This window comes from Hemiscyllium ocellatum, chromosome 1, assembly GCF_020745735.1.
Source record: "Hemiscyllium ocellatum isolate sHemOce1 chromosome 1, sHemOce1.pat.X.cur, whole genome shotgun sequence".
NCBI lineage: Eukaryota > Metazoa > Chordata > Chondrichthyes > Orectolobiformes > Hemiscylliidae > Hemiscyllium > Hemiscyllium ocellatum.
Window position 1 is genome coordinate 60,007,850 of NC_083401.1, and position 24,874 is coordinate 60,032,723.

At 42.2% G+C, this 24,874-nt stretch overlaps 1 protein-coding gene across 2 annotated transcripts in view; it reads left to right on the forward strand.

The window, feature by feature from the left end:
* Positions 1-24,874, forward strand: part of zfr (zinc finger RNA binding protein) — a 99,609-nt gene that overhangs the window by 36,144 nt on the left and 38,591 nt on the right. For both annotated transcript variants that reach the window (XM_060856253.1, XM_060856173.1), the window contains exons 7-12: positions 1,642-1,865; positions 11,576-11,764; positions 19,276-19,546; positions 19,931-20,115; positions 22,938-23,057; positions 23,142-23,287. In XM_060856253.1, the coding sequence (XP_060712236.1) occupies positions 1,642-1,865; positions 11,576-11,764; positions 19,276-19,546; positions 19,931-20,115; positions 22,938-23,057; positions 23,142-23,287 (1,135 nt within the window). The remainder of the gene's footprint in view (positions 1-1,641; positions 1,866-11,575; positions 11,765-19,275; positions 19,547-19,930; positions 20,116-22,937; positions 23,058-23,141; positions 23,288-24,874) is intronic.

Genomic DNA, 24,874 nt, shown 5'->3' on the forward strand with positions numbered 1-24,874 from the left:
TAGTAACATACAACATCATGGAACATTTCCATGGATTCTTCGTTGTGAACACAAGGATTTCATTTCCATAAGAACGCTCATACTAGTACTCTATAATGAATAGAAGCATTAGATGACTCTAGAATAACTGTTGAGAACACTCTGTTGACTGCATACCACTATGCTGCTATCTTTATCAGGTAACTCCTTAAGGTGGGACATGATCTTTCTTGCCTGTACATAATCTTGGAATCACACCTTGTACCCATTGTTAGGTTGTTGGTTGCCTGATCATCTTAATGAATGAACCCCAACAGTTCACAACTCTGATATGGGTGTCGTGAATGTACAAGAACATAGCAAATGGAGTATAATTTGGAAAAAATGTGATGTTTTCACTTTGGGAAGAACAGATGTGCAGAACATCTCTCAAATGATAAGAAGTTGGAAAATGCAGATGCATAAAAGGGACCTAGGTGTCCTAGTCAATTAGTGTCCTTCCCAAGTTATTTTACATCTGCTATGTTCTAGCCCATTCATTACACTTATCCAAATCCTCCTGGAGCCACACTAATATCCTGCTTGCAATATGTTCCCACTTAATTTTGTATTATGTGCAAATTTGGAATTTTTCATTTGATAGCACCTCCAAATCATTGCTAAATATGGACATTTGTGACCCAATTATTAAAGCATGCAGTATCCTTCTAGTTATACCAGCCAACATGAAAATGATTTGAAAATATTTCTGAGCATGTTCTGTGGGGGCTTTATCAAAGCCTTTCAAAAATCTTAAGTAAACATTGACAGTTGGCTCTCCTTTTAAGTTTGTTAGTAACACCTTCAGAAAACTTCCAAGTTTGTCAAACACAACTTCCCATTTGCAAATTCATGTTGCCTATATCCACTCATATCATTATTATCCATTTTGTCTATTTATCACACCTTTTATAATAGATTCTAGTAGATTCCCTATTGCTGGTTTGCAGTTCCATTTTTCCCTGTGCACGTTTTTACTCTACTTTATGAGAAACTTGTGATGAAAACTTTGTGCATTATTTGTCATAGAGAGAAAACATTTGCAGACTTTAACACAAATTGAGATCCAACATTCACTTTAAAAAATAAGTACTGACCAAATCTTCTCTGTAATCAGTTGCTTTTCCTTGTGTTGCCATTGGTAAGTCTCTCAATCTGAGACTGACTTTCTTTCCCACTTGCCTGTTGCCATGAAGACTTTTTATTTCTTTCAGTAAACATTAATTAAACCACCAAGTTATCTTCTTCCTAAATTCCCAAATGCCGACTCTCTGAGTTGGTCAAAGTCTTTGTTACTCTGACTGTGGCACTTTGAACAAGCCATTACGTAGGGAATTCTGATTTTTGTTTTTTCTAACCTTGCTGCTACAATAATCACCCAATTCAGTTAAAATATTTCAGTTACTCAATAGATAACTGCCACTATGGGTCTGTTTTAAACGTACTATTTTAACTAGTTTAAAGGCTGTTTGTTTGATTTGGGCCGGCTAATTGAAATTGCTAGAGATTTAACTGTTAAATTCCCACTTTGATCCAAATTCCCAGATACTCAACCTGTCTTTGTTTCACTTCCTCATTCCAACTATGCAACTTACTCTGTTTTTGCAATTTATTATTTTGTAGGAGCTACGTATGCTGGATATGAAGCTGCAGTGTATTCTGCTGCATCTTCCTATTACCAACAGCAACAACAACAGCAGCAGCAACAGAAACAAGCAGCAGCTTGGGCTGGGACCACTTTCACTAAGAAAGTGCCATTTCAGAATAAACAGAAACCAAAACAGCCACCTAAGCAACCACAGATCCATTATTGTGATGTTTGTAAGATCAGTTGTGCTGGACCACAGGTAAAAATGTATTACATTTGGATTTATTTAATTTAGTAATTTATTTCTGGATTTTTTTTTTCAGATGGTATTGTTCCCGTGTATCTGCTGCCCTTCTCCTTTTCGACTGATTGTGGTTTTGAAAAGTGCTGTCTGAGGACTTTTGGTGAACATTTGCAGTGCATCTTGATTATAGTGCACACTTTTGGTATTGAGCTTTGGGTGGAGGGTGTGGATGTTGTGCCAATCAAGTGGGCTGCTTTGTCCTAGATGGTGTCAAGCTTTGTGAACGTTACTGGGGTTGCACTCATCCAGGCAAGTAGGGAGTATTCCTTCACACACCTGACTTGTGTCAAGTAGATGGTGGACAGGTTTTGGGCAGTCAGTAGGTGTGTTATTCACTACAGTATTCCTTCCCTCTGACCTGCTCTTGTAGCCACCGTGTTCATGTGGTGAATCCAGTTGAATTTCTGGTCAATGGTAACCCCCTAGGATGTTGACAGTGGGGGATTCATGATGGTAACACAATTGAATGTCAAGGGGTGGTGGTTGATTGTCTCTTGTTGGTGATGGCCATAGCCTGGTGTTTATGTGCCACAAATGTTATTTGCCACCTGAATATTGTCCAGAGTTTAGTGCATTTGGGCCAGGCCTGCGTCAGTATCTTAAGTGTTGCGAATGGTGTTGGACATTGGGAATGATCGGCGAACATCCCCACTTCTGACCTTATGATGGAGGGAATGTCATTGATGAAGCAGCAGAAGGTGGTTTGGCCTAGGATGCTACCTTGAAGTCCTGCAGCTGAGGCGACTGACCTTCCTACAACCATGACTGTCTTCCTATGTATCAGGTATGACTGTAACCACTGGAGAGTTTCCCTCTAGATGCCCATTGATTCCAGTTTTGCCAGGGCTCTTTGATGCCACACTTGGTCCAATGCACCCTTGATGTCAGGGGGTGTCACTCTTACTTCAACTCTGGGTTCAGCTCTTTTTGCCCATGTTTGAAACAAGGCTGTAGTGAGATCAGGAGCTGAGTGATCCTGGCGGAACCCAAACTGAACAGGTTATTGCTGAGCCATTAGCTGCTTGAAAGCACTGTTGATGACACCTTCAATCACTTGATTGATGAGTGAGATGGATTGGTAACTTACTAGGTTGGATCTGTCCTGCCTTTTGTGCACAGCACATTTTTGGGCAATTTTCCACATTGTTGGGTAGCTGCCAGTGTTGTAATTGCACTGGAACAGCTTGGCTAGGAGAGCAGCAAGTTCTGGAGCAAACATCTTCAGTACTGTTGCCAGAATGTTGTCAGGGCCCGTAGCCTTTGCAGCGTCCAGTATCTTGATATCACATGCAGTGAATCGAATTGGCTGAGAACTGGTATCTGTAATGTTGAGGACCCGGGGGTGAGGGGAAACTGAGGTGTATCATCCACTCAGCACTCCTAGCTGAAGATTGCTGCAGAAGCTTCAGTCTTGTCTTTTGCACTGATGTACTGGGCTCTCTCATCATTTCAGGATGGGGATATTTGTGGAGGTGCCACCCCTAATAAGTTGTTTAATCACCCACCACCATTCATGACTGGATGTGGCAGGACTGCAGAGCTTACGTCTGATTCATTGCTTAGCCCTGTCTATCACTTGCTGCTTATGCAAATAGTCTGATGGCTTCACCAGGTTGACACTTCATCTTCAGGTATGTCTGGTGCTACTCCTGGCATGCCCTCCTGCACTCTCCATTGAACCAGAATTGATCCACTAGCCTACTGGTAATGGTTGAATGGAGTATATGCAGGGCCATGAGGTTACAGATTGTGCTGGAGTACAATTCTCCTGCTGTTGATTGATTGCCCACAGTGCCTCATGGATGCCAAGTTTTGATTTGCTAGATTTGTTTGAAGTGTGTCCAGTTTAGCACAGTGGTAGTGCCACACAACACTATGTAGGTTATTCTCAGTATGAAGGCACGACTTTGTCTCCACAAGGACTCTGGTGATGGCTCTTGCCAATACTGTCATGGACAGATTCATATGCAGTTGGTAAGGATAAGGTCAAGTATGTTTTTTCCTCTTGTTCGTTGCCTCACCACCTGATTTAGTCGAATGTCCTAAACTTTAGGACCCGATCGGCTCGATCAGTAGTATTGCTTCCAAGCCACCCTTGGTGACAGACGTTGAAATCCCCAGATTGCGTTTTGTGCCCATGCCTTCCTCAATGCTTCCTCCAAGTGTTCAACATGAAGGAGTACCAATTCATAAGCTGAGGGACAACAGTAGATGATAGTCAGCAGACAGTTTCGTGGCACATGTTTAACCTGAAGCCATTAAACTTCATGGGGTCTGGGGTCAATACTGAGGACTTTCAAGGCAACTTCCTCCTGGTTGTCTACCACTGTGCTGCCACCTCTGCTGGAACTATCCTGCCAGTGACTCCGGACATATCCGATGATGGTGGTGTCTGGAACATAGTTGTACTCATGGAATCATACCTTACAGACAATGTCAGGCTGATGCTTGACTGGTCTGTGAGATCGTTTTCCCAATTTTGGTATTCGCTGCCAGATATTAGTAAGGAGGACTTTGCTGGGTCAACATGGCTGTTTCAGCTGTTGTCTTTTCCGGTGCTTCACTTGAAGGCAAGTGATCTGTCTGGTTTTGTTTCTTTGAGACTCTGTAGCAATCGGTACAATTGCCAGGCCCTTTCAGAGGGCAGTTGAGAGTCAACCACATTGCTGTAGTTTAGAGTCTCATGTAGGCCAAACCAGGTGAAGATGGCAGGTTTTCTTCCCTGGAGGACATTAGTGTATCAGATGGGTGTGTCTGACAGTTGGCAATGATTTCAATGTCATCAGTGGATTCATAATTCCAGATTTTTAAAAATTGAATTCAAATTCCATCATCTGCTATGGTGGGTTTCAAACCCAGATCCCCAGAAGATTACTAAAGTCTCTGGATTAATAGTCTAGAGATAATACCATGCCTTCCCTATATGCCTACGTCTGCTATACCCCTCAAAGGATTCACTTCATCCCAACTGTGTCTACCTGACTTATGCTGCCTCCTTTGTAAAATTTTGCATGTAACACATGGGCGGCACGGTGGTACAGTGGTTAGCACTGCTGCCTCACAGCGCCAGGGACCTGGGTTCAATTCCCGCCTCAGGCGACTGACTGTGTGGAGTTTGCACATTCTCCCCGTGTCTGCGTGGGTTTCCTCCGGGTGCTCCGGTTTCCTCCCATAGTCCAAAGATGTGCGGGTCAGGTGAATTGGCCATGCTAAATTGCCTGTAGTGTTAGGTAAGGTGTAAATGTAGGGGTATGGGTGGGTTGCACTTCGGTGGGTCGGTGTGGACTTGTTGGGCCGAAGGGCCTGTTTCCACACTGTAAGTAATCTAATCTACAAGATAATTTTGTGTAGATGGGAACAAATTTCCAAAGCAGCATAATGACACAGAATAGGAGGGAGGGATAGTATGTTAAAGTGTGAGGTCATTCACTTTGGATTTGAGAAAGTCAAAGTGCAGTCCTTTATTTAATGGTTTGTGTTTTTCTGAATAATGGAGGAGCCAAGTGTTGGGTATTTATCTGTGCATATCATTAATACATAGGCACAGTGTTTAGCACTGCTGTCTCACAGCGCCTGAGACCCGGGTTCAATTCCCGACTCAGGTGACTGACTGTGTGGAGTTTGCACATTCTCCCCGTGTCTGCGTGGGTTTCCTCCGGGTGCTCCGGTTTCCTCCCACAGTCCAAAGATGTGCGGGTTAGGTGAATTGGCTATGCTAAATTGCCCGTAGTGTTAGGTAGGGGTATGGGTGGGTTGCGCTTTGGCGGGTCGGTGTGGACTTGTTGGGCCGAAGGGCCTGTTTCCACACTGTAAGTAATCTAATTATAAAAATGAGGACATCTGGCTTCAGTTCCACTGTACCTTGCACAGTGCACATTAGCTTTGGGTACTGCCTCTGGTCAGATTTGTCAGCTGCAGCGAGTTTTCATGGTGAAAACTAAACCTGGTTTGTATTACCTTTGATTTTGAATATGTTCTAACTTTAGATGCTATTACTTAAAAGAGCAGTTGGGATTTAGGCATTCTTGTGCAAGAGTCACATAAGTTAATATATAGGTACAGCAAGATCAATATGGCTAATGGAATGTTTTTTTTTAAGAGGAAATGAACATCAAGTTAAGAATGTTATGATTCACTTATATAGGGCATTAGTGAGACCATAATTTCAAATTCTGTCTGGACTTCTTATTTAATGAAAAGTATGTATCTGTTGGAGGCACTTGGGAGAAGGTTTACTCAATTAATGCGTGGATTGAGTGGGTTGTCTAGAGGAAAGATTGGACAGGTTGGACTTGTTTTCACGAGAGTTTAAAAAAGTGAGGAGTGATTTTTATTCAAGTATTCAGGATTCTGAATGCTGTTGACAAGGTGGCAAGGAAAAAGATGTTCAGTCTGGATGCAGGTTTGTTCTCTGAGCTGGAAAGTTCAGTTTCCGTTGTTCTGTCACCATACTAGGTAACTAGCCTCCCAATGAAGATGGTTTGTCTCCTGATGCACTGTGGTATGACCTTTTTATTTGTGTTTAGGTTTCTTGGGTTGGTGACATAATTTCCTGTGGTGATGGCATCTCCTGTTCTTTTTGCAGGGGGTGGTAAATGGGATCCAAGTCCATGTATTTGTTGATAGAGTTCTAGTTGGAATGCCATGCTTCTACGAATTCTCACGTGTGTCTCTGGCTTTTCCCAGGATGGATGTGTTGTCCCTGTCAAAGTGGTGTCTTTCCTTCTCTATATGTAAAGATACTAGTCAGAGTGGGTCACGTGTTTTTGTGGCTAGTTGATGTTCATGTATCCTGGTGGCTAGTTTTTTTGCCTGTTTGTCCATTGTTGTGTTTATTTCAGTTCTTGCACAGTATTCTATAAATGACATTTGTTTTGCTTGGTGTCTGTATACTGTGTTTTAAGTTCATTAGCTGCTGTTCCAGTGTGTTGGTGGGTTTTGGGCTACCGTGCTATTAAGAGGTTTGCGTAGTCTGGTAGTTATTTCCAAGGTATCTTTGTAGGGGACAGTGGCTAGAGTTTCTGGACATATTTTGACTGCTTGTTTTGGGTTTGTCGCTGAGAAATGGGCGGACTGTGTTCGTTGGGTACATGTTCTTTTTTTAATACACTGGTTTTCCTCTGCTCTTCATAGTTCCTCTGTGCTGCAATGTGTGGTGGCTAGTTGAAATAATGTTCTAATGCAGCTTCGTTTGCTGGGATGATTGCTCCTTAACACCCCATTATCCAAAGGAATAGCAGAGCAAAATGGCACAGAATGTTTAGAGAAATTATTAATGACAGCCACAACAGACTCCATAAGTACAACTGGGAAATTTTGCACCAAAAACTTTTACTCACTAATGCAACAGACCATGAATGGACAGACACAGTACAACAAACCATTGACATTAGACAGCAACAAACACAGAAAGTGAAAAAATTAGAACTGCGGAAAAACCTAGATAAACTTGCACAAAATAACATAGACAAGACAGAAGATGGATTGAAAAAAAAACTTATCTGACCGACTCTTAACAGACACTGAAAAAACCGTCTCAGTAAGAGGATTAAGTTACAATGTCCAGGATGCGGACTAAAAAGACATCTTAGCAACATTAGAAGCAACACTGAAAGACAACAAAGTCACAGAAGAAACCCAGGAAATCATCAGACAAGCAGTCACACCAACCTTAAGCAGAACATAAGAAAGGAAAACATTAGGACTGAGAAAAGATAAAAACGTTATTATCCTACCTGCAAACAAGGGACACTTGACAGTCATTTTAAATCAAAAGGACTGTATTGAGAAAGTGAATGCACTGCTTGCAGATACCGACACTTATCAACAAGTGATGATAGACCCGACCCCACAACTAGAGAACCGAATCACGTCTCTACTCAAAAAAACTTCAGAAATTTGGAGAAATAAATAAGACCGACTTCCAAAAAAATGAAACCAGACAGATCCAACCGACCATGCTTCTATGGATTACTCAAATTCACAAACCAGGAGCCTCCCTCAGACCCATAGGCTCACTACCTGGAAAACCAACTTAGTCTTTGGTGTAGTTCCTTGGCTAAGTAGAAGACTCACGCCACTCCATCCACTCCTCCCAAGAATTCCTGAGGACTGTCAAAGACACCAAGATAGAAGAGGATGAAATAATGGTCTCCTTCAACATCAGCCTGGCCAAGGGAACACTGATGATAGTATTAGAAGAACACATACACCAAACACCACCAACTTCATCAGCAAGGACAATATTGTCAAGCTAGTGGACCTATGCTTTACCACCCACTTCACCTTCAACAACAAAACTTACAGACAAACCAACGGAAAAGCCATGGGATCTCTGATATCGGGGTTCTTAGCAGAGGTAGTAATTCAGAGACTTGAACAAACAGCTCTGCCAACCATCCAACCCAAACTTTAGGTATGATATGTGGATGACACCTTTGTCATCACTAAACAAAACAAATGAGGGAATCTTCAAGACCATCAATAATACTCTTGCTGGCATAAAGTTCACAAACGAGGAGGAAAACAACAACAAACTGCCATTTCTAGATGTTGCAATAGAGCGAACAGCCAATGGGGAACTTGAAACCAGAATCTGCAGGAAAACAGCATATACGGACCAAATACTGAACTACAGAAGCAATCATTCCACAAACAAAGCTGCGTTGGAACATTATTTCAACGAAACACTACACATTGCAGTGCAGAAGAAAATCACCTATACAGTGTATTCAAAAAGAACAGGTACCCAATGAACACAGTCTGCCGAATTTTCAGCAACAAGCCCAATCAAACAGACAAAACATCTCCAGAAACCCGAGCCACTCTCCCCTACATCAAAGATTTCTTAGAAGTAACTGCCAGACTACTCAGACCACTTGGTATCATGGTAGCCCACAAACCCACCAACATACTAAAACAGCAGCTAATGAACTTGAAAGACCCTACACAGACAACAAGTAAAATTAATGTCATTTACAAAATACCTTGCAAGAACTGTAACAAACACTGCATTAAACAAACAGGCAGAAAACTAGCCACCAGGACACATGAACGTCAAGTCGCCACAGAAAGATATGACCCATTCTCACTAGTATCTTTACATATGGATGAGGAAAGACTCCACTTTGACTGGTACAATGCATCCATCCTGGGATGAGCCACAGACACGTGTGAGAATTCATTGAAGCATGGCATTCCAACTGGAACTCTATCAACAAACACATGGACTTGGATCCTATTTGCCACCCCCTGCAAAAAGAACAGGAAATGACATTACCACAGGAAATTGCATCACCAATCCAAGGAAACCTAAAAATAAATTAAAAAGTGAGCCATACCACCAGTGTTTCATTGGAAGGCTCACTGATGTTACCTAGTATGGTGATGAAACATCTGAAACCAAACATACCAGCTCAGCGAGCAAACTTACATCCAGAAATTCAATCTGAGCTAAACAACTTCTCAAAACTCGCTAAGGATGTTCAGTCTTGTGGGTGAATTAGAACTAGGGAACACCTTTTAAAATTAGAGTCTGTACTTTTATGACAGATGAGGGGAACTATTTCTGAGGATTGTGCGAATTTGGAACATAGAGCCTCAGAAGGTAGTGGAAGTGTTGCCATTGACTATTTATAGAGCGAGAGTTGGATGGATTCTTCTTCGGCAACGGCATTCAGAATTATTGGGATGGTTGGGAATGTGGAATTCTGAACTACATTCTTGTTGTTACCAAGAAATTATTTTCCCTGGATTGTTGAATCCAGAACAACTGGATAGGATCTTAAAGTTTGAACAACTGAAATCATTTCTTCCTGTCTTAAAAATAGAAGTCTCTGGGGTGTTGGCTTACTTGAAGCTTTCAAGACTGAGGACAATAAATGTTTATTGGATATTGATATTCAAGACATATGAAACAGATTTTTAAAAATGGATTCAAGTTACAGATTAACTGTGATCTGATTGCGATCAGGTTTGAGGGCATGTAAAGAGTTGAACTTAAGAAAGTTAAAACATTTTACTGGACATTATCTAAATGTTAAGAAGTTTGGAAGAATTGGGGATTTAAAAAGAAACTTCCCAAAATGAAGTTTTGAGAGAGGTTGTAATAAGATGCACTTAAATTTGGATTTAAACTGTTTTGTTATCTGAAGAATGATTTGCCAAATTAGAAATTTGCCTAAATTCTGCTAATTCCCTCATGTATTTTTTTAGACCAAGCACTATCCTGTTTCTGTTTATGAGGATATATATTTTTTATGCTGCATCATGTGTTTTGGCCATGTCACCATTTATTTATCCTTTATTCTATTAACTATCTATTTACTAAATTAGGGCAAAATTCTTCTTGTCCTGCTGAGCGTTGTTCAGCATCCTTGATTTTCTGATCCTTTATTATCTTGTTTCCTGTCAATTCTTTGGCTTCCGTACCAGTGGAGACGGTACAGCATGGGTTCACCAGATGAGTGTCAAGGATGAGAGACTGCAGTCAGGGAAGAGATTTGAGATATTGGAATTACATCCAGTAGAGCTGGGAAGGTTTAACAAATTATGAAGATGTGGGTGTACCTTTAAAAGAGTTTAAAGCAGCACAACGACCTTACATAGCACCAAATGTTCTCAATAAGGCAACAATGTAACACTGGGTCAAGCAACTTGATTAGTTTGTTGCCAGGAGACAAAAACAAATTTTAATTTGGCCAATCAGTTTAAATTATACCCCGAAAAAAAAACAATTTCCAATCAAGTTTGAATTGAGTATATTGACTATCTTAAAAACCAATGACACAATTTGATGCTCTGGGATGTAAGACCAGGGGAAATTGAACAGTTGAAAGGAGAACTGCCAGGTCCTAGCACGTAACAGACTGCTTGAAAAAAAACTCTCTTAAAAGTTCTTTTTCGATCAATAACCTATGATGCAGGAATTCCTAATGGAGCAAAGAAGACACCGGAAGATCTGAAGACAAGAACCTACAACTGCCTGGTTTTGAATTAAGTGTTGTTTTGTAAATGTTAATTGGGAGTTTTACCAGACTAGTATTATGGAAAGGAAGGTAAAAGAAAGGTTAGAGGAAGAAATTATAAATAGCAGTTAGTTAATTATTCTCTGTTATACTTTAAGAAATAAAGTTGTTAATTTTTACTTTGCATAGTTCTTGGCCACTCGAATGTTTACACGGGATAAATCTTTTCTGTGTTGCTGGTTTTTAAATTAAGCAGGAGAGCTTACCCCATGTTGTAACACTTGAAGATTGAAAGATTAATTTGAGTTACCTGTATTTGAGCATCTGATAAATCTTCAATTGAAAATTGTCAAGCGAGGCTCTTGTTTCAATTTTATTATCCTTTCCATCCACTCTGGGGTAGTAATTGAGGCACAAACATTACATATTTTAAGGTAAAAAATATGTCTTGAGTTAGAGTATGATGCAGGAATCTAGGGAAAGGTTATGGGGTCATGCCATTAACTTTGGATCATTGATGCACATAGCACAGCTTCTATCAGTTTAAAAAATATTGCTAAATTTGCTAATAGTCCTTAGAGGTCTTTTTCTCAAAGTAGACAGCAGTCTTGATGTTGAGTTGGCTTGTACCAAATGGAAGAGATTACCAGTGGTTGAATAACCAAGCGAGAAAACAAAATTCTGTCTCTGCTTCACTAGACTTACAGGGAACATTTGGAAGGACAGAAACACAAAAAGAAGGAAGCTGCTCTGAAAACTACTAACCAAAACAGCAATACTGGAACAGCTCGAGGCATTCAAAATCAACTACGTTGTGAGCTCTGTGATGTTTCTTGCACTGGAGCTGATGCTTACGCAGCTCATATTCGTGGAGCAAAGCACCAGAAGGTACTTGTATAGTTAGCAACTTCAACATCTTTCTGTTTAAATATTTTCAAATCTGAACATTGTTAATATTTTTTCAGTATAACTCTAATTGAGCCTGAATTGGTTGTCAACTTTTGAGAACAAAATGCAACCATGTCTTTACTTTAATGATACATGGTCATTGCTTTGTGAAGGTTGACTGTCAAATTTGGGACTTCAGATTATGTTTTCGTTTTGTTTTGTCTTTATTGAAAAATAATGTATATTTCCAGAAGCATGCTCTCCCGGTTTTCCCTTGCTATCACCTTTGACAACACCCTGTAGTGTCTGAATGCTGTAACTGCTTGTCTCCCAGGGAGTTTGGGATGAGCAAAAGCTGCCACCCAAATTATTAAGATAAATAGAGCCACATCTTCTATCCCCATCACAAATTCTATGTTTTAGCCCCCAAACCCATCCCTCTCCTGGCAAGTGTGCTTATACTTGTACTTCAATCAGAATGAGTTTATCATCACATATTGGTGCTCAAGGAGAAGGCCTTTTTCTTATTATTCATTTTTAGGGTGTGGGTGTTGCAGGCTGGCTGGCTGGCTAGTATTTTTTTTGCTCATCCCTGGTTGTCCCATGAGAAGGTGCTGGTGAGCTGTCTCCTTGAACCATTGCAGTCCACATGCTGTAGTTTGACCCACAATGGCCTTGGGGAGGAAATTCCAGGATTTTGACTGAGGAACAGTGATATTTTTCCATGTCAGATGGTGAATGGCTTAGAGGGGAACTTGCACGTTGTAATTTACCCACATATTATCTGCCCTTGTCCTCGATGGATATAGTTGTGTGTTTGGAAGGTGCTGTCTGAGAATTTTGAGTGAATGTCTGCTGTATGGATTGCTGTTACTGAGCGTTGGTGGTGGAGGAAGTGGCTATTTGTGGATGTGGTGCCAGTCAATCTGGCTGCTTTGTCTTGGATGGTGTCGAGCTTTTTGAGTGTCAGTTTGAGGTCATCTGAAGCTTTTCTTGTGTTTAATTGTTTATGCCTTTCATTCCTGAGCTTGGTGACTTACATTAGCTCCGATTTCATTTTTTTTTTGCCAAGATTTTAATTGTAAATTTAAGTTTATTTTTGTCCAGTTATTGTAGTGACAATGGTTAGCACTGCTGCCTCACAGTACTAGGGAGCTGGGTTCAATTCCAGCCCTGGGCTGTCTGTGTGGAATTTGTGCATTCTCCCTGTGTCTGCGTGGGTATCCTTAGTGTGTTCCAGTTTCCTCCCACTGTTCAGACATGTGCAGGTTAAGTGGCTTAGCCATATGAAATTCCCCATAGTGTCCAGGGATGTGTAGGTTAGGTGCATTAGCCATTGGAAGGTCCTCTGAGTTGGAGTGGACTTGGTGAGCTGATGGACCGGTTGCTGCACTGTAGGGATTCTATAACTCTTATTACTTGTCATTGACCACCCAGGTATCAATACTCCTGCAATTCTGGTAGTCATGCATATTCCCCAACTGTAATCCTCCCATTGCTGACATTTGTGTCTTCATCTGCTCATGTCTTCATTCCTAGAATTTTTTCATAAGTCCATTTATTTTTGCCCTTTTTCGCCCCCTTTAATTTGCCCCATAATACTTCTTTGGTAAATGTTCTCCATTCTACTAATCCCGTACAACGGTCAGGATCCAATTATGTTGGTGCTTTTAGTGGGGAGTGTTAATCGTTTTACCTCTATCAAGGCACATATGGTTTGGATTTATTCTGTTGTGTAACCGAACTACTACCTTGGGTTGTAGTCTCTCCTGCTGATGGAGACATATTCTCCATGTCCACTCTAGATAGGCCTCCTAATATTCTGTATGTTTAGTGAGATTCACCCCATATCTTTCTAAATTCCCATCAAGTACAGATCCGGAGTCCTTGCCTGCACCTCATACGACAAGCCTTTCATTATTCTTTCAAATGTTACCTGGCCTCCAAGGCCAGCACATCCTTAGATATGGGGCCCAAACTGCTCAAAGTATTCTAAACGTAGCCTGATCAGAGCCTTATAACAGCCTTAGCAATACATCCCTGCTCTGTGTTGTGGCCCTCTTGAAATAAATGCTAACGTTACATTTGCCTTCCTAACTGCCAATTGAATCAATGTGTTAACCTTTAAAAGAATCCTGATCTAGGACTCCCAAGTCCTTTTTTGCTTCAGATTTCTGAAGTCTTCTAAAGTCCTTCCCCATTTGGCCCAACAAGTCCACACCGACCCTCTGAAGAGCAACCCACCCAGACCCATTCCCCTATATTTACCCCTTCGCCTAACACTACGGGCAATTTAGCATGGCCAATTCACCTAACCTGCACATTTTTGGACTCTGGGAGGAAACCGGAGCACCCGGAGGAAACTCCGCAGATACTGGGAGAATGTGCAAACTCCCTGAGGCAAGAATTGAACCTGGGTCTCTGGCACTGTGAGGCAGCAGTGCTAACCACTGTGCCGCCTATTTGGTGGGAAGGAAGATGGACAGGTCATGAGGGCAGTGCTGAGTTAGAAGGTTGGAACTGAGGTAAGGTGGGGGGAGGGGCAATGAGGAAACTAATGAAGTCCACATTAATGCTGTGTAGTTGGAGGGTCCCAAGGCGTAAGATGAGGCGTTCTTCCTCCACGTGTCGGGTGGTTAGAGCGTGACGATGGAGGAGGCCCAGGATCTGCATGTCCTTGGTGGAGTGCTTGGGGAGTTAAAGTTTTTGGCCACGTGGCGGTGGGGTTAGTTGGTCTGGGTGTACTGGAATAAATGGCATGTGGAAGGCTCCTTTGCGGCCTTGGACGGAGGTGAGGGTGCAGGTTTTACAATTACTGCGGTGGCAAGGGAATGTGCCGAGAGGGGAGGGTGGGTTGTTGGGGGTCGTGGGCCTGACCAGGGAGTCACAGAGGGAATGGTCTTTATGGAAATCAGATAGAGGTGGGGAGGGAAATAAATCTCTGGTGATGGGGTCTGTTTGTAGGTTGGGGAAATGGCGGAGGATGATGCGATGTGAACAGACGTTTATGGAGTGGAAGGTGAGGATCAAGGGGGAGGTCTGTCCTTGTTGCAGTCTTCCCCCATAGCTGCTGCCGTCGCAACCACTTCCACCCACTGATGCCACTTATCTGAACACCACTGACCGAATCGCCCACGACATGTGTTACGCCCCTTCCGCCTCTGTGGATTCTACAGTCGCCACTTCCGCCCCTTCCGATGCCCAGGGTGAGCTTCACTTGTGTAACTGATGTCACCCTCTACTACCACTCCCACTCCAGTTACAGTCTCCACCCCTACTGCCAGCTCCAGCCCTGTCCATTCCCACCCCTCACCCACTCCAACCTCTCACCCTCACAACGTGCAGCCCTCAACCCCAACCTCACCATCAATCCAGTGGACAAGAGGGGTGCACTGCTAGTTTGTCGCACTGACCTCTACTGCTGAAGTCAGGCGCCAACTCAAAAACACCTCCTCCTCTTGCCCCCTTAACCATGACTCCAGCCCCCATCACCAAACCATCATCTCCCAGACCGTACACAACATCACCTCCAGGGGATCTCCCATGCAAAGCTTCCAACCTCATAGTTTGGGAGCCCCACACCACCTGGTTCTACCTCCTACTAAAGGTTCACAGACCTGACTTCCTTGGTCGACTCATTGTCTCTGCCTGCTCCTGCTCACCAAACTCATCTCCACATACCTCGAAACTGTCCTATTCCCTCGGTCCAGGAGTTCGCCACATACGTTAGGCACACCACCCACACTCACCACCATCTCCATGACATTCATTTCCCGTGGTCCCAATGCCTCCTCTTCACCATGGACATCCAGTCCTTATACACCTCTATCCTCCATGACGAAGGCCTCTGTTTCTCCTCTTCCAGTGTCCCCTTCCATTGACACTGTGATTCGTTTGGCTGAACTGGTCCTCACCCTCAATTTCTCCTTTTGAATCCTCCCACTTCCTCCAGATGAAAGGGGTAGCCATGGGCCCAAACTTTGCCTGTCTTTTTGTCGGCTACATAGAATATGTAGTCCATCTTCTGCAATTACACCAGCACCACTCCCCTTTTCCTCTGCTACATTGATGACTGTATTGGTGTCACCTCATGTTCCCATGGGGTGGTTGAATATTTTGTCATCTTCACTAACACATTCCACCCAGACCTTTTACGTTTACCTGGACCATCTCAGACACCTCCCTCCCCTTCCTGGACCCCCTCTATCTCCATCAATGGTGACCAACTCAATATGGACGACATCTACAAACCCGCTGACTCCGACAGCTACCTGGACTATGCCTTCTCCCATCCTACCTCCTGTAAAAATGTTATCTCTTATTCTCAATTTCCCTGTATCTGCTTCCAGGAGGACCAGTTTCATCACAGAACACACCAGATGGCCTTCTTCAATGGCTGCAATTTCCTCTCCCACATGGTCGTTGATGCCTTCCAATGCATCTCATCCATTTTCTGCACCTCCGCCCTCGCACCCCATGCCTCCAACAGCAAACCTGCCCCCCAACTTTCCACCTCACCAACCTCCGTATACATCGCATCGTCCTCCGCTATTTCCGCCACCTAAAAACGGACCCCACCACCAGACATATTTCCCTCCCACTGTTATCCGCTTTTAGTGAAGATTGTTCCCTCCGCAACTACCTTGTCAGGTCCACGCCCCAACAACTCACCCTCCCCTCCTGGGACATTCCCCGGCCACTGCAGGAATTGCAAAACCTGCACCACCGCACCCCCATCCCCCCCCCACCACCAAGACCCTAAAGGAGCCTTCCCCATACATCAGAGTTTTCACTGCACTTCCACACATGTCATTTACTGTGTCATTCGCTCCAGATGTGGCCTCTTCTACATTGGGGAGATAGGATGCCCACTTGCAGAGCGCTTCAGAGAACATCTCCGGGACGCCCGCTCCAACTACCACCCCGTGGCCGAACACTTAAACTCCCCTCACTCCACCAAGAACATGCAGCTCCTGGGCCGCCTCCATCGCCACACCCTAACCAACCAATGCCTGGAGGAAGAACGCCTCATCTTCTGCCTTGTGACCCTACAACCTCATGTCATTAATGTGGACTTACCCCCAACTTCCCAACCTCCCAATTTATCTCTTTACCCCCTCGGCTCACATGCCTCATTGTTGATGAAAGGCTCTTGCTCGAAACATCGATTCTCACGCTCCTTGGATGATACCTGACCTGCTGTACTTATTTAGCACCACGGTGTCAACTCAATCCTTTATCAATGCCTGTACTTTGCCCCCAGCACCATGGACTCTCATTTTATTTAGCATCCTCCTGTGCAACACCTTGTCATAGTCCTTCTGGAAATCCAAATAGATTGTATTGACTGGCTCTCCTTTGTCTCACTCGATTACCTCCTCAAAGAGGTCTAACAGTTGTCAGGCATGTCCTTCCGTTGATGAAGCCATGCTGACTAAACTCTATTATACTGTGCACTTGCAAGTGAAATGCAATGTCATCCTTAATAATGGACTCTACCATCTTACCAAAGGCCAAGGTTAGGCTAACAGGACGAGGTTTCCTGTCTCCTATATTCTGTCTCCTTCTCAAATAGGTGTGTTAACTAATTTCCAGTCCTCTAGGACCCTTCCTGAATCCAGTGATTCCTGAAAGATCACTACCAATGCCTTCAATTTCTCAGCTATCTCTTTCAGATCCTTGAAGTGTAGTCCATCTGGTCCAGGTGACTTAACTACCTCAGATCTTTCAGTTTCCCCAGCATCATCGCCTTAGTAGTGATGGCTGCTACACTCACCTGTGCCCCTGATTCTCTTAAGTTTGGGTAAGCTATTGATGACTTCACCATGAAAACCTCATTCCAAGTACTTATTCAACTGTGACACTATCCCTTTGTTCCCCATTACTACAACTACTTCAGCCTCATTTTCCTGCTGTCCAATGTCCACTCCTGCCTCTTTATTTTTTTTATATATCTAAAGCAACTCTTACAATTTTCTTTTATTTTACTAGCTTACCCTCATTTCATCATCATCACTATTTTGTTTCCTTTGTTGGTTATCCTCCCCTGATAAAGGCTTCCCACTAATCTTCACCATTTTGTTTGCTTGCTTCTTTAGCTTTAATGCTGTCCCTCACTTCCTTGGTCAGCCATGGTTGCTGTCCTCCCCTTAATTTATAAAATAGTTTGATAATTGAAAGCGTTGACAGATATATTTAAGAAGTAATTCTTGGGATGAATTTCTGTTGTGCTTCCCGAATAAGCCCTAGAAACTCCTGGTCCATCTACCCACTAGGCTCCCCTTCCAATCTGACCAGCTCCTCCCTCATGTCTTTGTTGTTATCATTACTCAGTTGTAATACTGTTACTTCTCCCTTTCGAACTGCAGTGTGAATCCTATCACATTATGGTCACTAACCCCAGGGATTTCATCATCTTAAGCTCCCTAACCAACTTACCTCATTACACACCACCAAATCCAGGATTATCTGTTCCCTAGTGGGATTTACTACAAGTTGCTCAAAAAACCCATTTTGTAGACCTTTTCCAAATTTCTTTACTTGAGATTCACTACCATACTGAGTTTCCCAGTTCACTTGCATGTTGAAGTCTCCAATGATTATTGTGAAACTGTCTTTGTTGTATGTCTTTTCTAGCTCCTGTTTATTTTCTGCCCACATCCTGACTACTGTAAGTGGGCATATGCATAACTCCCACTAGTGTCTTTTTTCCTTTGCATTTCTTTAACTTTACCCTTCTGTCTCTATGTCGCTATCAATCTGAATTTTATTTCTTACTAAGTTGGCAACTCTGTCCCCTCTGCCCCACTACCTGTCCTTTCAATAGGATATTCTTTTCACTGAAGCCGATAAATTCGAACAGCAAATGAGATTATTAGACATGAAATTTATCTAGTCTAAAGCTGGTTATTGTTATAAAGAAATGAGAGCTGGAGTAGCAGTGATAAAGAAGACATTTTCAAATGTGAAGAATTGCTCAGCATAAGAATATGAGTATAAATCTTAAAGAAGCATTACCAAGACTTGTTTTAGAGTGTCTTGTGTGGGACTGAAATATGCCAAGACGAGTCACAGCTAGGAAGTTGTGAAATATAATTTTGGAAAAGGATGGAGTGGGTCAGCTGGAGAAAACAAGCCATGAAGTGTCTATTGAAGAAGTTGCGGAGGGAGGATTAGAGGCTTATAGACCCGAGGGATGAAAAAGATTCTTGACACTTGGGAATTGAAAAATGGGAAACTCCTGTGAGCAACAGAAGTTGGAAATGCAGAACTGCGCGTTGTGGAGAAATGAGCAAAAGACTTGGCATGACATCATTACTATCTACAGTAACTTATTTATGTCAGAGTTTCTAATTAATTGTAGAAATCGGAAATAATTCCCTGTTTTATTTCAAGTAGTATTTTGAGTTTCAGAGTTTACTTGTATTTTTCAAATATTAGTAGTTCCCTCCAATCCCTCAATATAATTTTATTGTCACTGTTGAACAGCAATTTTTTTTGATCTAACCTAGGTAGTCAAGTTACATACCAAACTTGGTAAGCCCATTCCATCAACAGAACCAAGCATGGTAAGCCAGACTACGACTACAACTACAGCCGGAACCTCTGTCAAGCCAGCTCCCCCAAACCCGCCCACAGGATCCAGTAGTGGTACGGCTCCTGCAACTGCTACAATTTCTCCCACTGTAAAGCCTAATCCAGTTGCTGCGGTATCTGTGAATAATGTTGCTAACAAGCTGCTTGTTGCAAAAAAGACGCCAACCCCAAAGATAACTTTTGTTGGTAAGTACTGGAATTAAATTATTTTTATTCATAAATCAATGAGCTGGCTCTATCGAAGGTGTAGTTCTGATTTGCTAACATTTTGGATACCACTAAGAAATAGTAAATAAAGCATGGTATTGAAAGTTCAGTTAATACATTTGAGATTGAAAGGAATGGAGGAGAAAAGAGCAGATAAAAAATGGTTTTGCTGAGGGTGCTTAATATGTTGCTTTTGCACCGAATGTAATTACTCTGAGATTTACCCAAATAAATTAAATTTAAAAAATTTGAGGTGACCAACATCTGTATTGTTGACATAATAACTATTAAATATTATATGTCATTAGTTGCTGTATGAATCGCTCAACTTGTTTGGTAGTTCACGTATTGAATTGTTCGCAGGTGGTAACAAGTTGCAGAGTACAGGAACAACTACTGCTGTAATTGAGGAAGTCAAAGCCCCTGAGGTTAAAGTGGCAACACCACCTGTTCAGGAGAATAAATCAGAGGCAGTAGCGGAACCAATGACAACACTTGCTGCATTGCAGAGTGATGTTCAACCCGTTGGTCATGATTATGTGGAAGAGGTAATTTTATGGAAACTTATTGGTTCCCATATTTATACATTTACATGCGCTACAGATGGGAGCATGCAAGGTAGTTTTCCGTTTTGATCAGATCTTTGTCCAACGTTATGCAGAATAATAAAACTCGATGCCTTTCAATGTGAAAGTATTAACTGGGATGCATATGTATGGGGTAAACTGAGAGAGCTGAACTCTATTACATTTCTGAAATCTCGATTCCAAAGAAAATTCCACTGAACCCCAGTAACGTTAGTTTCCTATTATGCAAGGGAATCTACCATTTCTTTTCAGTGTTTAATGACCCTCACTTCCTCCACTTTCTGAGGCAAAGTTTCTTAAGTTGCACAGTCCTCAGGAAAATTAGTCATCGTTTAGAAGAATGAAGGGGATAATCACTGAATACTGAGAAGCCTGTATAGTGTAAATGGAGAAGATGTTTCCACTAGTAGGAGAGATTAAGACTTGGGAACACAGCCTCAGGAGTGAAGGGACTTCCCTTTAAAACTGAGATATAAAGCATTTCTTCAACCAGAGGGTGGCAAATCTGTTGAATTCATTATCACAGAAAGCATTGGAGGTGCTTTCAAGATGGACAAAAATAGGTTCTTGATTAACAATGGGACCAGGACTATGGGAGAAGGCAGGAGAAAAAGGGTAAAGAAACATATTAACCATGATTGACTGGCAGAGCAGAATTTATGGGTCAAATGGCAAATTCTGCTCCTATATCCTGTGGTCATAGAATCTGACAGCAGTCTCATTGTTCCTGCACCAGTCAAAAACAACCAAATACCTATTCTAATCCTATTTTCCAGCATTTGACCCATAGCCCGGTTTGCATTACAAGTGCACATCTAATTACTTTTTACATGTTATGAAGATTTTTGCCGTGCCACTCTTTCAGGCAGTGAGTTCCAGATTCTTGCCATATTCTGGGTGAAAAGATTTTGCCTCTCCTCGCCTCTAAACCCTCTGCTCCTTACCTTAAATCTATGCCCTCTTGTCATTGATTCCTCTACCAAGGGAGCAATTTAAGCCCCTCATAATTTATACATCTCATCATGGCCTCTCAATCTCTTGTGTTCTAAGAAAAGCAACCCCAGTCTGTTCAGTCTCTTTATAATTGAAACACTGGAGCCCAGACCTCATCCTGGTAAATCTCCTCTGTATCTTCTGTAGTGGACTCACATCCCTTCATAATGTAGATTGCGAATTGCACACAATACTTTAGATATGGTCTAACCAACATTTTGTATAGATCCCAGATAACCTCCTTGCTATTAAATTGTATATGCCTCGACTAATAAAGACAACTTGGTGTGTATCTTTTCAACCACCATATCCACCCATTTTGATACCTTGAGGGACTGGTTTGCATGCACACCAGGCTCCCTTTGATCACTGTGCTTCGCAGGGTCTAACTGTTCAGCCTGTGTTCTCTTACCTTGTTTGTCCTCACATTTATCTATTACCTCACATTTATCTTGACTGAATTTCATTTGCCATTCCAGCCCATCTGTGTCCTCTTCTAATCTCAGACTATCCTCGTCACTATCATCACTCCTTCAATTTTTATATTGTCTGCGAGTTTAGTGATCAACCCTCCTACAATCATTTATATAAACAAAAAACAGCAAGAGCCCAACAATGACCACTGTGGGATCCCACTGGACACATACTTCCATATGGAAAATCACCCTTGACCATTGTCGTCTTATCAATAGCCTTGCTGAAGTCCAAGTCGAGTACATGTACATAACTTCCCCTTAACAATGACTGATGAACTTGACTGAGCATAGCTTTCAATGTACTCTGCTTAACCATTGTTGTTGATTAATCCCTGTCTCTCAAGAAGACTGAGGTAGACGGACAGATCCTTGATTAGTAGGAGGAATCAAGCGTTATGGAGAAAGAATGGGAAAATAGATGTGAAGAGTCAAATCAGCCATAATACTATTGAATGGATCGAAGGGGTTGAACAGCCTAATCCTATTCCGATTTCTTATGGTTTTAGATTAGATTAGATTACTTAGTGTGGAAACAGGCCCTTCGGCCCAACAAGTCCACACCGACCCGCCGAAGCGCAACCCACCCATATCCCTACATGTACCCCTTACCTAACACTATGGGCAATTTAGCATGGCCAATTCACCTGACCTGCACATCTTTGGACTATGGGAGGAAACAGGAGCACCAGAAGGAAACCCACGCAGACACTGGGAGAACGTGCAAACTCCACACAGTCAGTCACCTGAGGCAGGAATTGAACCCGGGTCTCTGGCGCTGTGAGGCAGCAGTGCTAACCACTGTCCCACTGTGCTGCCTACGGTGTATCTGTGTCATTTTGTTGATGGGATATGGTCTGCCACTGGCCAGGCCAGTATTAATTGCTCTGGGGAAGGTGGTGGTAAGCTGGAGGTTAAACTGCTGTAGTCAACCATGCTTTATTAATTTAAAACTTAGTGAGAGGTACTTTGTCCTGTGTTTCTTCAAGGTGGCGTGATTGAAGTGTAATCCCCTTTTGTAATTTTTTGCAAGTGGTTTGCTAATTGCTTTGAGTTATTGGCACATTATATGTACATATGCATTTGAAATAAAACCAAATCAAACCAAACCAAAGGTTCTTCCTGTCCAGCACATCTGGGTAAATTTAGAAATAGGCAATAGGTTGTTAGCTGCACTGTTGTGGCAGAGATGCTATGAACTTCAGCACTATATCATGTAGGTATTAATCTTGACCCTCCTCTAGCTGGAGCCGCTTCTAACAAAAACACCAAGGAGATTTCTTTTGTAAATTAATAAATATCCATATTTTTTGCAAGGTACGAAATGATGAAGGCAAAGTGATTCGTTTCCATTGTAAGTTGTGTGAGTGTAGTTTCAATGACCCGAATGCAAAAGAAATGCATTTGAAGGGGAGAAGACACAGACTGCAGTATAAAGTGAGTGCCAATTTAATAAAATGATTAACTGTCAACTATGTTTCAACAATGGTGTGAAATATTTCTTCCTTCCTGTTAAATAAGAAAAAAGTAAATCCTGAATTACAAGTCGAAGTAAAACCAAGCATTAGAGCAAGAAAAATCCAAGAAGAAAAAATGAGAAAACAAATGCAGAAGGAAGAATATTGGAGACGGAGGGAAGAGGAGGAGCGATGGCGTATGGAAATGAGGTAATCAGATCATTTGTGTTTATTTAAAAGGAGTTTACTTTGTTGCAATTAATTTTCATGTTTATAATCAGAAATTCTAAATGTTGTAATTCTTAAATCTTCACAACTTTTATGTAATTCTGAAACATACATGCCTTCGTAGAATTTTAGTATGTTTTCCTGTTTGTTTGTTTGTTTAAATATTAATAAGTTCATGAATTGACTGCAGTTATGGGGACCACATACATGTGTGCAATATGTTATGGTTCAAATATCTAAATCAAAATCCCACCACTGCAAACAGACAATTTAAATTTGGGAATTGATAGATGTGGAATAAAAGACTGGTATCACTTTTGGTAATCATGACACTGTTAGATTGTCCTGAAAACCTATGTGGTTTCGTGTTGCCTTTCAGGTGAGGAAGTGAAAAATGTTTGCTTGGTCTTTGCTGCACATTATTCTAAAACCAGTGATAAGTCCATGAGATGTAGGAGTAGGTGTGGAGCAATTATCCTTTTAATGGATATTAAATAATATTCAGCTGTTCTATTCTTCCTTCCAAATTAGATATCCTCACATTTTCCAACATTATATTCCATCTGCCAAACTTATGTCCATTAATGTGTGAATGAGAATGTGAATGATTAGTAAGTTTGCACATGACACCAAACTTGGTGGTGTAGTGGACAGTGAAGAAGGTTATCTCAGAGTGCAGTGGGACCTTGAACAATGGGCCGAGGAGTAACAGATGGAGTTTAATTTAGATAAATGTGGGGTGTTGCATTTTGGCAAATTAGGGCAGGACTTGTACATTTAATTATAGGGTCTTGGGGAATGTTGCCAAACAAAGAGACTTTGGAGTACAGGTTCATAGTTCCTTGTAGATGGAGTCACAGGTAGACAAAGGTAGTGTAGAAGACTTTTTGTATACTTGCCATCATTAGTCAGTGCATTGAGTAGAGTAGTTGGGAGGTTATTTTGCAGCTGTACAGGATATTAGATTAGATTACTTACAGTGTGGAAACAGGCCCTTCGGCCCAACAAGTCCACACCGACCCGCCGAAGCGCAACCCACCCATACCCCTACATATACCCCTTACCTAACACTACGGGCAATTTTAGCATAGCCAATTCACCTGACCCGCACATCTTTGGACTGTGGGAGGAAACCGGAGCACCCGGAGGAAACCCACGCAGACACGGGGAGAACGTGCAAACTCCACACAGTCAGTCGCCTGAGTCGGGAATTGAACCCAGGTCCCTGGCGCTGTGAGGCAGCAGTGCTAACCACTGTGCCACCGTGCTGCCCTATATTGGGTGGGCCACTTCTGGAATACTATATTCATTTCTGGTCTCCCTGCTAAAGGAGAGATGTTGTTAAACTTGAAAGGGTGCAGAAAAGATTTACAAGGACTTTGCTTGGGTTAGAGTTTTTGAGTTATAGAGAGAGGCTGAATCATGAAGGACGTGGATAAGGTGAATAGCCAAGGCCTTTTTCCCCAGGGTCAAGGGGTCCAAAGCTAGAGGGCATAGGTTTCAAGTAAGATGGGAAAGATATAAAAAAGACGTAAAAGCTAATTTTTTCGCAAAGGGTATGAATGAGCT